This window comes from Dendropsophus ebraccatus, chromosome 8 (assembly GCF_027789765.1).
Source record: "Dendropsophus ebraccatus isolate aDenEbr1 chromosome 8, aDenEbr1.pat, whole genome shotgun sequence".
Taxonomy (NCBI): domain Eukaryota; kingdom Metazoa; phylum Chordata; class Amphibia; order Anura; family Hylidae; genus Dendropsophus; species Dendropsophus ebraccatus.
The window spans coordinates 103,584,826-103,598,029 of NC_091461.1; the positions used below are offsets into that span (position 1 = coordinate 103,584,826).

The 13,204-nt window shown below is 45.5% G+C and overlaps 1 protein-coding gene across 3 annotated transcripts; it reads left to right on the plus strand.

Annotated features, from left to right (window-relative positions):
- The first annotated feature begins 1,010 nt into the window (after positions 1–1,010).
- C8H1orf210 (chromosome 8 C1orf210 homolog) lies at positions 1,011–13,204 on the plus strand. 3 transcript variants are annotated; one of them, XM_069981299.1, is made up of 5 exons: positions 1,011–1,170; positions 2,131–2,213; positions 5,152–5,620; positions 10,161–10,307; positions 12,427–13,204. In XM_069981299.1, exons 1-5 carry the CDS (start codon positions 1,026–1,028, stop codon positions 12,792–12,794), a joined length of 1,212 nt encoding a protein of 403 aa, XP_069837400.1. In that variant the 5' UTR covers positions 1,011–1,025; the 3' UTR covers positions 12,795–13,204. The 3 variants fall into 3 exon arrangements, with proteins under 3 accessions (XP_069837400.1, XP_069837402.1, XP_069837401.1); XM_069981301.1 differs by having other exon boundaries at positions 1,032–1,231; XM_069981300.1 differs by having other exon boundaries at positions 1,032–1,219.

The window sequence follows — 13,204 nt, forward strand, 5'->3', positions numbered from 1 at the left end:
TAAATAGTCTCAAGGAAGTTCCCTGTCAGTCTACTTCCCCCTCTGGCAGCTGTATTTAGTCTCCAGTAAATTCCCAGTCAGTGTCCTTCCCCCTTTGGCAGGTGTAAATAGTCTCAAGGAAGTTCCCAGTCAGTCTCCTCCTCCATATAGAAGCTGTACATAGTCTCCAGTAAATTCCCAGTCAATCTCCTTCTCCCTCTGGCAGCTATTTAGTCGCTAGTAAATTTTAATTCAGTCTTTTATCCCTAGTCCTGTCTAAACAGTGTCGCTGACTATGAAAGTTATGTGCCCAAATTGTATAAATCCTCATCATCTTCATAGTAATAAAGGAAGTCTCCTGCTGCTACATGATCTATTCCAGCACTCTCTTTCCTGGAGTCTCAGCATTTCTTTTTACAGTTTCTCAGTCCTGAGAGCTTTTCCTATAACAGGAAGCATTACTGACACCAGTGATGACGGCTCAGAGCGGTGAGAGCATGAAATGCGTGGGACTGGGAATCCGGAAGAGAACATGAAAGGGAGGAAAGTGCAGGAGGTGAGGCAGCAAGAACATAATATAACTCATTATTAGGGACCGGGATGTGAGGACCTAACATTTACTAAAAACCTAATACTTCTCACAGCTGAGGCTTTGTTACAGTGTATCCAGTGTAAAAAAAAAAATACTTTGTGGCCTAGACTCCAGACTGATACAACATTGTAATGAATTGTCCAGAATAGATACAGTTGTATAACTGTGGGTAAGGTTCCATGTTCTCAGTCACTGACAGCAAGCAGAGATCTGCAAAATGGTGAAAGAAAGAATCACAAAGTCTATAAGGAAGCTGCAGAACTCTTCATGTCGCAATCATCCAGTACTGGAAAGCACCTTTATTTGTGAGCTTTACCGCAGCCTCCTGGCTCTGCTCTCCTTATCTGCTGTTTGAGCAGTGGGCATGTCATTCACATGGTGCCAAGGTGTATACTCTGTGCCAGCCCCCTCCCACAGAGCCGAGCTGTGGAGCTGTGTACAGACACAGGATGGTATGAAGCTCCCGGAGACACACAGCCCCCATTCTGACAGCCCCCTCCCCCGTCATACACACTGGAGGTTATACTTTAACCAGCTTTGCCACCTTTGGACTTTTTCCTGCTGCCAGTCCCCACCCCTCACCTTCAGGAAGAGGACAGGTAGGAGACGTTGTGAATGGCAGGTGGTGCAGGGCTGCGTGGACATGAGGTGAGAGTGCAGGTGAGGGGGTCGCTGTTACTGGTTATACAGATCCTATGCCTCTCTGTGTGTGTGCACTGTGTCCTATATACTGTACATCCCATGTGTATGGTATCTGTGGAGAACAGGACACAATAAGAAGTCGCCATGTCCATGTGTACAGCCTTATAGTGTTCCTTGGGGCCCCCAGAGGAGATGAACCTGAGGACCCCCCATCTATACAGCCTTATAGTGCTCCTTGGGACCCGAGAGGAGATGATCCTGGGGGCCCCTCCATCTATTCAGCCTTATAGTGCTCCTTGGGGCTCCCAGAGGAGGTGATCCTGAGGGCCCCTCCATCTATACAGCCTTATCGTGCTCCTTGGGGCTCCCAGAGGAGGTGATCCTGAGGGCCCCTCCATCTATACAGCCTTATCGTGCTCCTTGGGGCCCCCAGAGGAGGTGATCCTGAGGGCCCCTCCATCTATACAGCCTTATCGTGCTCCTTGGGGCCCCCAGAGGAGGTGATCCTGAGGGCCCCTCCATCTATACAGCCTTATAGTGCTGCTTGGGGCCCCCAGAGGAGGTGATCCTGAGGGCCCTTCCATCTATTTAGCCATATAGTGCTCCTTGGGGCCCCCAGAGTAGATGATCCTGGGGGCCCCTCCATCTATACAGGAACAGATTATGTCCAATCCACATTCTAATTTATTTACCATTATATCGACACAGAGAAGAGTAATACACAAGGTGCTGTTACTGTATGACTTGGGGGCGGAGCTCCGACAACCTCCCACCTCTCATTTGCAGTGACTGTTATATAAGGTGTAGGGATGTTAGCAGCGCTGATCACAATGCAAAGCAGTGTAAATAAGGAAGTTTCACAGTCACAATGTAACTATTCATCTCCCCACTTATATATCCTGTCTTCTGATTGGCAGCTTCTATCATCATGAGGCTCCTCCTGTACCTCTCATTGCTCCTCCGGACAGCGTCTGCACATCCCTGTACACTGAGCGCCCAGGTAAGACATCCTCCCATACATTAAAATGATAAGCGGGTGACGGTGACCACAAAAAAAAAAATCTGTAAAATTGTTACAACAATTGTGCATTAATCCTGCAGGAAATGTTCAGCTGTCGATCAGTTGTGCGGGGTATGAAGGTTCAAAGTAGTCCACCTGATCTTTAGCGGTGGGGTGTCATAGTTGTCCTAATCTTAGGGTCCTATTACACAGAGCGATTTTTAACGATTAATGACTAACGATAAACAATGGCAAAGGTGATTGTTTATCATTAACCTGAAATCGTTCGCCATATTACACAGAACAATGGTCGTTAGTTACAATCGTTACTATGATCGTTTATTCCTTCTGATCCCAGCAAAACAATGAACAATGTGCAATTACACTGAACGATTACACTGAACAAATGCGGAATTTAAGCGAACGAATGTGGAATTACAGCGAATGATTAACGATAATTTTAGGTTCAGATCCAAATCAACGATCAACGCCATACGAACGATTTTTAAATCGTTGCCTGCAATTACACAGAACGATTATCGTTTAAATTGAAACAATTTAACAATCTTTTGCACGATAATTGTCCCGTGTAATAGGGCACTTAAGGCCCTATTCCACAGAACGAATATCGGCCGTATTCGGCCGATATTGGCCGTCACGGCGGATAATCACCCCGTGGAATGGAAGGGAACGATCATGACGGCTGATCGTTGGGTCGTTTGTCTTTCAAACATGTTGAAAGACAAACGACTCATACACCAACGATCTGCTGCTATTGCTCCGTGGAACAGGAGCGGCAGCAGCAGACCGCTGCTGCATGCTATGGGCTGCCCAGACGATCTAGCGATCACCCAGCCAGTACCCCCGCACCTCCCCGCGGCCCCCCCCCCCTGGACTCACCCGCTCGCTGCTGCCGCATGGAATAGCGGGGAGCGAGGAGCAAACCAGTGCTGATAGCACCGGTTTGCTCCTGTCAGTTGGCCCGTGGAATACGGCCTTTACTGTAATCCCTCCTACAGTCTTTACCACAATCACTACTTTAACCCCTACTAAAGTCCCTACCATAGTCCTTACCATAATGTCTACTTCTGTACTCTAACTACTACTATAGTCCCTACTATTGTCCATACTATATTCCCTACTATTGTAATCCATTCTATGTTTCCAACTATAGCCCCTAATAAAATCCCTACTATAGTCCCTGCTGTTGTACATACTATTATCCCTCCTATATTCCCAACTATAGTCCCTAATAGAATCCCTACTTATGTCTGTACTATAGTCTCTACTATAGGCACTACTATAATCTCTGATATAGTCTAATATAGTCCTAACTATAGTCTCCATAATCTTTCTATAATCCATACTATTGTCCTTATTATAGACCTATTGTTCTACTATAATCACTACTATATTTCCAACTATAGGTCTTTATTTAATCCCTCCCATGGTCCCTACTATAATCCCTACTAATATCTGTACTATAGTCTCTACTACAGCCACTACTATAATCCCTGATACAATCCCAACTATAATCCCTACTAATATCTGTACTATAATAGTCACTACTATAATCTGAACTATAATCCCTACTATAGTACCCACTGTTATGCTAACTATTACTTACTTTAGTCCCTACTACTGTCCCTATTATATTCCCTACTATAATCACTACTATATTCCTAACAATAGTCCTAATATAATCCATACTATAGTCCCTAGTATAATCCCATTATACTATAGTTCCCAGTATAATCCCTATTATGTTCCCAACTATAGTCCCTAATATAATGAACTTCATTTCTTTTTAATTGACATGCGGGCGCATTCGGGTGTGCCCGCATTCCAATTACCCATAGCAGACAATGTAAAGTGCTGCCTGAGCCGCACTTTACACTGCCTGAACTGTCAGTTTTGTGCGGCCGCTATTCATTGAATAGCGGCCGCACAAAACAGACATGTAATTTTTTTGTGTGACCGCCCGGAATCCCAGCCAGAGTTTTTTACACTCCTGCCAGGATGCCATAGACTTCAATGTGATCTGCAAATTCATTACATAACAGCTGTGGTTGCAAACCTGCTGCTACGGCTGTTGTGTAATAAATTTTTACGTTATGTGAACACGTACAGGATCCACAGCAGATTTGGTGGTGCAGATCCGCAGCAGATTTAACTAAATAACCAAACACAGCATCAAAATCTGCTGCGGATCTTGTAAGTGTGAATGCACCCTATGGCTATGTTCACACATTCCTCAGAAGGCGATTCCTCAGAAGGCGATTCCTCAGAAGGCAGCACAATGTAAGGTTCATATAAATCATGGCCGTTGTTTCAAATCGGCAACAACGGCCGTGATTAATATGAACTTTACGTTGTGTGGACATAGCCTATGGGTGCCTTCACACACACCAGATCTGCAGCAGATTTGATGGTCCAGATTTGATGCTGTGTTCAGCTATTAAGATCAAATCAGCTGCAAATCTGCTGCGATGCGGTGTGTGGGAAGCAACCCAAGGGTGCGTTCACACCTACAGGATCTGCAGCAGATTCGCAGCAGATTTGATGGTGCAGTTTTGATGGTGCAGATTTGATGCTGTGTTCAGTTATTTAAGTGAAATCTGCTGCGGATCTGCTGCAGATGCGGTAAGTGTGAACGTACCCTTAAGCTGAATGAATCTATCAATGGCTATGTCTGTTGTGTATAGGCAGGGAGGCCCTAGGAGATCTCCTTTTTAAATCTTGCCCATCTTGGGTGGAGCTTCATTCTCACATGACCATGTTCACCTGATGTGCACCTGGGCATGGAGAACACTACAATGTCAAAGCCATACTGTAACTGTGACCACAGGAGGCACACAAGTAATTTTATTGCATATGAGAAGGATTGGTGTAATAGTCGTTGGGCTAATGAATCTGCTCTGTATTAACTTGTATATAGGGCTGTGCAGACTGCAGTCAGCGAGGACTCAATCATGTTCCCTCTACCCTCCCTCGTAATCTCCAATACCTGGACCTGTCCGCAAACTCCATCCATCACTTGCAACAATTTCCTGCAAAGTTTTCAAAACTCCTTCACTTAAACCTGTCCAGCAACCCTGTACATCTCATCCCAGCTGGAACCTTCAGGGACTTGTCTCATCTCCAAGACTTGGACCTGAGCAGTTGTAAGATCTCCAGACTACACTCCGATGCCTTTGAAGGGCTGCTCCATCTTCGGACACTGATCTTAAGAGATAACCCATTACAAGACATTAATTTACAGAAAATTAGCGCATTGACCAGACTGGATGTGAGGGGCACCACTCTGCTGGCATTACCCAGGATGAGGGTCTTGATGGAACAGTTGGCAGGACAAGGATTCTGTGACTGCTCTTCCAGGATCCAACTTCATGAATCCCATGATCAAGGTATTGGGGAAGGTGTTATGGGTGGGTGATCACTAGTGGTTGATAATGGTTGGGGGATGATCATGAGGGTCATCAATGGTGGTGTTCTAGGAGTGGTGGTCACTGGTGGTTTATAATGGTTGGTGGATGATCATGAGGGTCATCAATGGCGGTGTTCTAGGAGTGGTGGTCACTGGTGGTTTATAATGGTTGGTGGGTGATCATGAGGGTCATCAATGGCACCCCTGTAAGATCTTTCCATGCAATGTTCGTATTCCTGTTCCTATTGCCTATAACACTTCCACCCAAGTAAGGGAGTCATTGTATTATACTAGTGGACACCACTGCATCCAACTAGGTGCGGATAAAAAGAAAGCACTTCCTGGTTCTGTGGAGTCACATGAGTCTTTCCAGCCAACCAGCATCTCTAAAAAGGATCATGTGATCTGTAACTCACACCCCTGAGGAGTTGTCTGAGCTACAAACTTTTTAAACGCTGTAATCTGAGAATAAATATCACCTCCGACGTGACAGGACTGCTCAGGGAATGATTTACAGCAGGGTAAAGAAAGAAAACATGTCACCTGAGGGCAGCACCGCTCATATAAGTCTATATAAAAAATGGCTTTCCATGGTAGCGGGAGGTCCTAATGTAGGCCTCCAGGTCTGCCATCTCTTCACTCCTTTAAGGCCCTGCCTGAGGTGCATATATATATATATATATATATATATATATATATATATATATATATATATATCGGTCTATATCAGTGTTTCTCTACTCCAGTCCTCAAGACCCATTAACAGGTCATGTTTTGTGGATATCCCATACAACATACTGGTGCACTGACTATAATTATATCACCCGTGAAATCCTCAAAACATGACCTATTGGTGGGTCTTGAGGACTGGAGTTAAGAAACACAGGTCTATATTATGCTGATGTAACACCCAAACTCAGAGGCGTTCCAACCCCAATGTTAAATATGAACAGAGCCCCATCTGCCATGAGCCATTTATAATACTGGGAATTTTTATGAGGCAGAAAGGTCTATGTGTCCCCTCCAGGTACTGCTGCTCCCCATGTTCCCCCTATAGCTATACCCCTTTCGTAACATAGGGGCTGGGAGAACCCTTTATCCATTGGGGCACTTCCAGTCACATGGTAGAGAACTGCAGATTCCCCATTCACATGAATAGTACAGTACAATTTAATGAGCCAATTTGCAGGGAAAACCAGAGGAAATAATAATAATATACCTACACAAATAAAGGTCCCATACACAATAGTAAAAAGTCAATTGACTCCACTGATGTCAGGGGGACCAGTGGCTTCCTGATGTGTATGATGGCCTCCTGATGTGTATGTGTGGTGGTCTCTGGTGATATAGTACAGCTTAGCCAGTGATGGTACTGTCGTGACGCCAGTGCTATCTAAGCGCACAGGTGTGATGGTATACCTGCTTTTAGTTTTTGCTGGATGTACTGTTCCCCTGAAATGGTCAGTGACCTGCCGGGTTGTGTTGGGTTCCTTGGGCTCATGTCCCAGTGGTCCGGAGTGGGAAGATGACCCACCTGGACTGTTGCTACCGCTACCCACAGAAAGGGGAGATTAAACCAAGGATGGTGTAACCGGTGTGTGTAGGTGCTGGTGCAATGATCACTGAATCTCAGTAGAATAAATAAAATGGCTTTACTTCTCTTGGAATACAGGATACTGGGTTCACTGATCCTGTGCTGGGAGATACTTTAAGTGCTGAGGTAGAGTAGCAGTGCTGGTGTAGCTTAGTGTTGAGCAGTGGGAAGGAGAGTAGAGGAGTTTGTTGGGAGAGCCCCAACCCAGGGTAGTAGTGTGCTTTGCCGGAACTTGAGCGAGAGATACTTGTGAGAAGACAAGAATACTTGAGAGAAAAATATTTGTGCTCGTCTTTCATCTAACCACCTTCTGCCCTGGAGTGCCGGGGGACCCGTTCTACTAGGGTGACACAAGCCCCAGACTAGGTTACCTGGGCGAAGCTAAGTATCCAAGGGTGTCCCGGTTTTACCTGCGAGTACATAAACCTTGGTTACGGTTGCTTTGCTCTATCTGGATCAGTTCCTCTGCCTTAGGATACCGCCCTGCATTTTTAAGAGAGGTTCAGGGCGTAGGCTGGGGTGATCTCTGACTTGTCCTCCTGAAGGGGTTTAACACAGCATAGTGTCTGTAGTTACAGCTTTAGAAGGGAAAGTCTCTGGGTTCTCCATACACATGTGTCTCTAACCACTAACACAACTCAACTGGACTGTCCCGGACAGAGAACCTCGCAGAGCCAGGCCCTGGCTAAGTTCAGGGGGGATGCCTGTTCTGTGTGTCCTATTCCTCGTAAAATCAGAGGGAAACTGATGCTACACTTCCTCTCCCCAAGTGACTACTTCCTACAGGGTATGTAAGGTTCCCTGGTGGAGTGGTGGAGAAGAGAGTGGTGTGCATAGAAAGGAGAATAGAGATGGGTAGAGAAGGAAAAAGTATCTCCACTGGTCCACAGAATCACATAATATAAAGTAACCCTTTAGTGACTACTCACAAACACCTTCTTTACAGCTTAAAGGGGTGCTCCAACGTGGGGGCACGTTTTTTTGGGGACCGGGGAGGAGGTGGCTGAAATAAAAGATGTCCACTTACCTCCCCGGTTCCAGCGGCGGGTCCCTCATCACGGCGCCCCGGTGCCCGGTTCCCTGCCGCTCCCGGGAGTCTGCCGCCCCAGACGCTACGTCTCAGGGCCGCCCAGCCACTCAGTGAAGGAGGCGGGATCCGAGCGGACTTCAAAAGGATCCCGCCTCCTTCACTGAGTGGCTGAGCGGCTCTGAGACGTAGCGACCTCCTCCCCAGTCCCCCCAAAAAAGTGCCCCCATACTGGAGCACCCCTTTAAGTTTGAGTACTAGGCTTTTGCGACAGGTGCCATATAAGGAACACCCATGGAGGGACACCACATGTGATGGCCTCCTGATATGTATGATGGGCTCCTGATGTGTATGATGGCCTCCTGATGTGTATGATAGCCTCCTGATGTGTATGATGGCCTCCTGATGTGTATGATGGCCTTCTGATGTGTATGATGGCCTCCTGATGTGTATGACCAGTAGCGGATTTTAATAGGTCCATTTCGGGCGGTAGCCCGGGGCCCTGAGCTCCTGGGGGGCCCATGGCCACCCAAAAGGACTTATACTTTTAGTGGTGTATTGTCTCCGGGCTACAGTTCTGCCATGATTTGAAAAAAAAAATCACAGTTTTTTTGTACCGCAGTTTTGCACAAATCAGGGCATCATGATATTATCTATCCTGTACTATGAGCACCACTCTAGTGCCGCCATAGTTACAGTGGGGTTGGGGGCCCAGGCTTGGTGAACAGCCCGGGGCCTAGAGTAACGTTAATCTGCCCCTGTGTATGACGATCTCCAGATGTGTATGATGGCCTCCTGACTAACAAAGACAGATGTATTGACTGACTCTTGTTTTGGGAAGCGGCCACCACGGCTGTTTTGCAGTAGCACCCTCTTTTCTCCTCATTCATAGCACATGACCACTGCCTAAGCTGAACATTCATTTGTATAGGGTAATTGGCAGTGATCGCTGTTGATTAGAGATGAGCGAACCTGGAGCATGCTCGAGTCCATCCTAACCCGAAGTTTCGCCATTTGATTAGCGGTGGCTGCTGAACTTGGATAAAGCCCTAAGGCTATGCGGAAATCATGGATATAGTCATTGGCTGTATCCATGTTTTCCAGACAACCTTAGAGCTTTATCCAAGTTCAGCAGCCCCAGCTAATCAAATACCGAACGGATCGACTCGAACCCGGTTCGCTCATCTCTACTGTTGGTCAATCAAATGATCAGCTGACAGCTATTGAAGGTGTTTGGGCACCTTCCTGTGTACTGTAAACCTAATACCGCCATACTGTACACACACACAGACACATACAATGTACATGTATAGTGCTCATTAAATTTACAATATCATATGCACTAACCAAATATAAACCTATACATCATGGGTCTCCAAACTGCGGCCCTCCAGCTGTTGCAAAACTACAACTCCCATCATGCCTGGACAGCTAAAGCTTTGGATTAGGCTGTCCAGGCATGATGGGAAATGTAGTTTTGCAACAGCTGGAGGGCCACAGTTTGGAGACCCATGCTATACATAAACACACTGGGGGAGATTTATCAAACATTATGTTAAGTGAAACCAATCAGATTCCAAATTTCATTCCTCACAGACTCTTTGGAAAATGAAAGGTGGAATCTGATTGTTTGCTAGGGGCAACTGAGCCAGTTTCACTTTGGCAACTATGTCCATTTATCAGGAGAACAGGGGTCACCTAATTCCCTGTGTATGAAGCTGAGCTGAGAAGCTGAGAGATGGTCGACCCCATATATCATTCATACTATTTACACTATAGTATTAGGTTAGGGTTCCCCTTTATGTTGTTGTTTTTTTTTTTTAAACAAAATTTTACAAATTTTTATACAACATGAAATAACAGCGACGATAACCCCACATGACCCTTCTCTCCTTCCAGTGTCCGGCGACTTTTGCTCCTGTATGACTCTGACAGAGCGGAGGGATCGTGATGTATGGACGGCGAAGAAGGCCAACAGCGAGGTCATGAAACGCTACATCCGTGAAGTCATCCCCCTCTCCAATGACAGCCTGCCCTCCAACCTCAGTAAGTCGTGTCCTGTCCTGGGTCCCCCGACCTCCATGTGCGTGTCTCAGATTTACAGTGTCCTCACTTTATGGCTTCTTATTTTGTGCCAGAGAAGGTTTTTTTTTTTAACTTATTTTAGTAGTAGTGTTAATAAAAACTTTCTTTGGGTTTCAACTTCTCACTATTTTCAAGATCTCTGCTTGCTGTTACTGAATGGGAGCATGAAGACAGAACTATTGCTTCTACATATTACTGTTACTCTCCTTTATATTAGCAGTGTCCTATGCCTGGCAGCAGGGGGCAGTGTCACACTTCTAAACTAATCTTAAACAACAAATCAAGTTGAATGTAGAGTGTAATACCTCCAATAATATTTACTGCAGGGAGGGGGGGGGTATAATTTATTTTCGGTGTTTTTGGGGATGTCCCTTTAATGTTTGTGTAGTTTGCTCCCTGTAGATGACTTCCTCATTCACATTATTTCCAGCCTCTCTCACAGGGAGGAGGAAGCGATCATTTCCTGCTCTACAGGTGCGGCTGCTGCCAAGCGCCAACACTCCAGGAGCCGATAATAGCAGCGGTGTGATGCTGGATGAGATTTGGGCTCTAGTATTTTGCCAGCAACCGTTTAATATTTGATTCTTGTGTTTGTGTACGCTGCCGTCACTGCTGAATCCCCGGCTCCTTCCAGCTTCCTTGTTTGCACAAGGCTAGTGATAGTAGTAATGCACACAGGTCTCTGGTGGACGCCCTCCTACGGCTATTGTCTTCCTGTGTCTCACTGAACACGACAGCTTGTTAAACAGAACAGTTGTAGAACTATAAGTCTCAGCATGTCCTAAGTTCCTCATTTATTAAATGAATAAGTGCGATAGAGGGAGCAATGGATCCCATAGAGCAGGATCTTTAGCTTTGTCTTTCCAGGCATGATGGGAGTTGTAGTTTTGCAACAGCTGGAGAGCCAAGGTTACCTGCCTCTGCTATAGAGAGTGGGGGCTCCAGCATGGGTTGAATTTATTCCTTTACTCATGGGTGGTGCTAAAATCAGAGCCAGCTCCACCCATGAACTATCTATCTATCTATCTATCTAGATATATTGAATCTTGGAGCGGCACCACCTTTTCCACGGTGTATTGGGTGCCAGCGGGAAGTCGAGACCACGACTTGACTTAGTATATAGCAAGAATCTCCACAGCACTCCACAGTAGTCAAAAAAATTGTGATTTATTCCATGGTGAAACAGCCCAGTAAAGTGTCAGATAGCGACGTTTCAACGTTTCGACGTTTTCACTTGAAAAAGACGACGGAGGTCGTTGAAACGTCGCTATCTGACACTTTGCTGTGCTGTTTCACCATGGAATAAATCACAATTTTTTTGACTACTGTGGAGTGCTGTGGAGATTCTTGCTATATCTATCTATCTCCTATCTATCTATCTATCTATCTATCTCCTATCTATCTATCTATCTATCTATTGGTGTGTTTACAGAGACAGATTTATTTGACAGATTTTTGAAGCCAAAGCCAGGAACAGACTATAAACAGAGAACATGTCATAAAGAGATTTTTCCTCTTTTTAAATCCATTCCTGGCTTTGGCATCCAAAATCTGCCAGATAAATCTGTCTGTGTAAACGCATAATTTTTTCTATCTATCTATCTATCTATCTATCATCTAGCTTTTTTTTACTTTATTCAAGAGCATACTTATTAAAGCATTAAGTACTGTTGTGGGACTACAAGTATTAACATGCCATGAAGTTCACTGCCTGATGCTATGGATCCCATAGAAGTTAGAGGTTAGCTCCACCCCCAAGGATCAGAACTAAGGGAAAACTGTCTCAAGAGTCACAAGGGTCTTTCTCCCCCCCCCCCCCCCCCCCCCCTCCTGTCCTAATGGAGCCCTGCGTTGAGTACCCTCTCCTTTACACCCCTGCTTAACCTAAATGCTTGTAGAACAATAAACATATATAGGACTTATACAGCCAAACTAGAAGTGAATAATCCAACTGTGAATTACTGTAAGATATAGTCTGTGTAATGCTATGAAATTGTTAGAACATTTAGGATCTTGAGAAAGCTGAGTTATAGCCCCTGTCCAAATATCAACATTGATAGTTTCATTTTTTATTCCACAGCTACACCCTCTGTGGCCACCCCAGTGTCTCAGGGTAGAAGTTGGCCGTACCTGGTGGGCTTTGTGCTGATAGCGGCCACCGTGTCGCTTCTCATTGCCGCTGCTGTTAAGTGCAACCTCTTCCACCGCTATTTCCGCAGTTACCGTCATCGCCCCTTGCCCGACAGCGAATGGATTACAGAATCTCAGAATGAGCTGCCCGGTGTTCCCCTCCCACCCCAAGACGATGAGGATGGGTTTATAGAGGACAATTACATAGGGGACCGCCGAGAAGAGCTGGATGATGACGAAATTGAAATGCCTCCTGAGGATATCTCTTCCATGGTTAATATGGACACCTTTAAAGGAGACCCTAATCCAAAGATATAAGGGACAGACCTATCTATTGGTGTTGAGGCCTTGAACGTCCATGAAGAACAAGTGCCAGACAGTGGGCCAAGCTGGTTGTACAGTATTTTTTATGTCAATAGATGTATGTTGTGGATCTAAGTCAGTGGTCTCCCACCTATGGCTTTCCAGCTGTTGCAAAACTACAACTCCCAGCATGCCCTGACAGCCAGAGGCTGTCAGGGCATGCTGGAAGTTGTAGTTTTGCAACAGCTGGAGAACTGCAACTGATCTACATGATGCATCTGATCTGAAGATTGTGTCACCTATAAAGGCCATGAGGATGATTACTCCAAATACTCCAACCACACAGACACTCCACTCACATTAAAAGATCCATTTCCTCAGGGCATTGATATAGTTTATCTATTAATAAAAGAAAAAAAAATCAA

What these genes read in the sequence shown, in the direction of transcription:
- C8H1orf210 (XM_069981299.1), top strand. Translation starts at nt 1,026, where the DNA reads ATGAAGCTCCCGGAGACACACAGCCCCCATTCTGACAGCCCCCTCCCC. An exon ending in CCTGTACACTGAGCGCCCAG is followed by an intron (nt 2,214 to 5,151) that starts GTAAGACATCCT and finishes ACTTGTATATAG; the next exon opens with GGCTGTGCAGACTGCAGTCA. An exon ending in CAGCCTGCCCTCCAACCTCA is followed by an intron (nt 10,308 to 12,426) that starts GTAAGTCGTGTC and finishes TTTATTCCACAG; the next exon opens with CTACACCCTCTGTGGCCACC.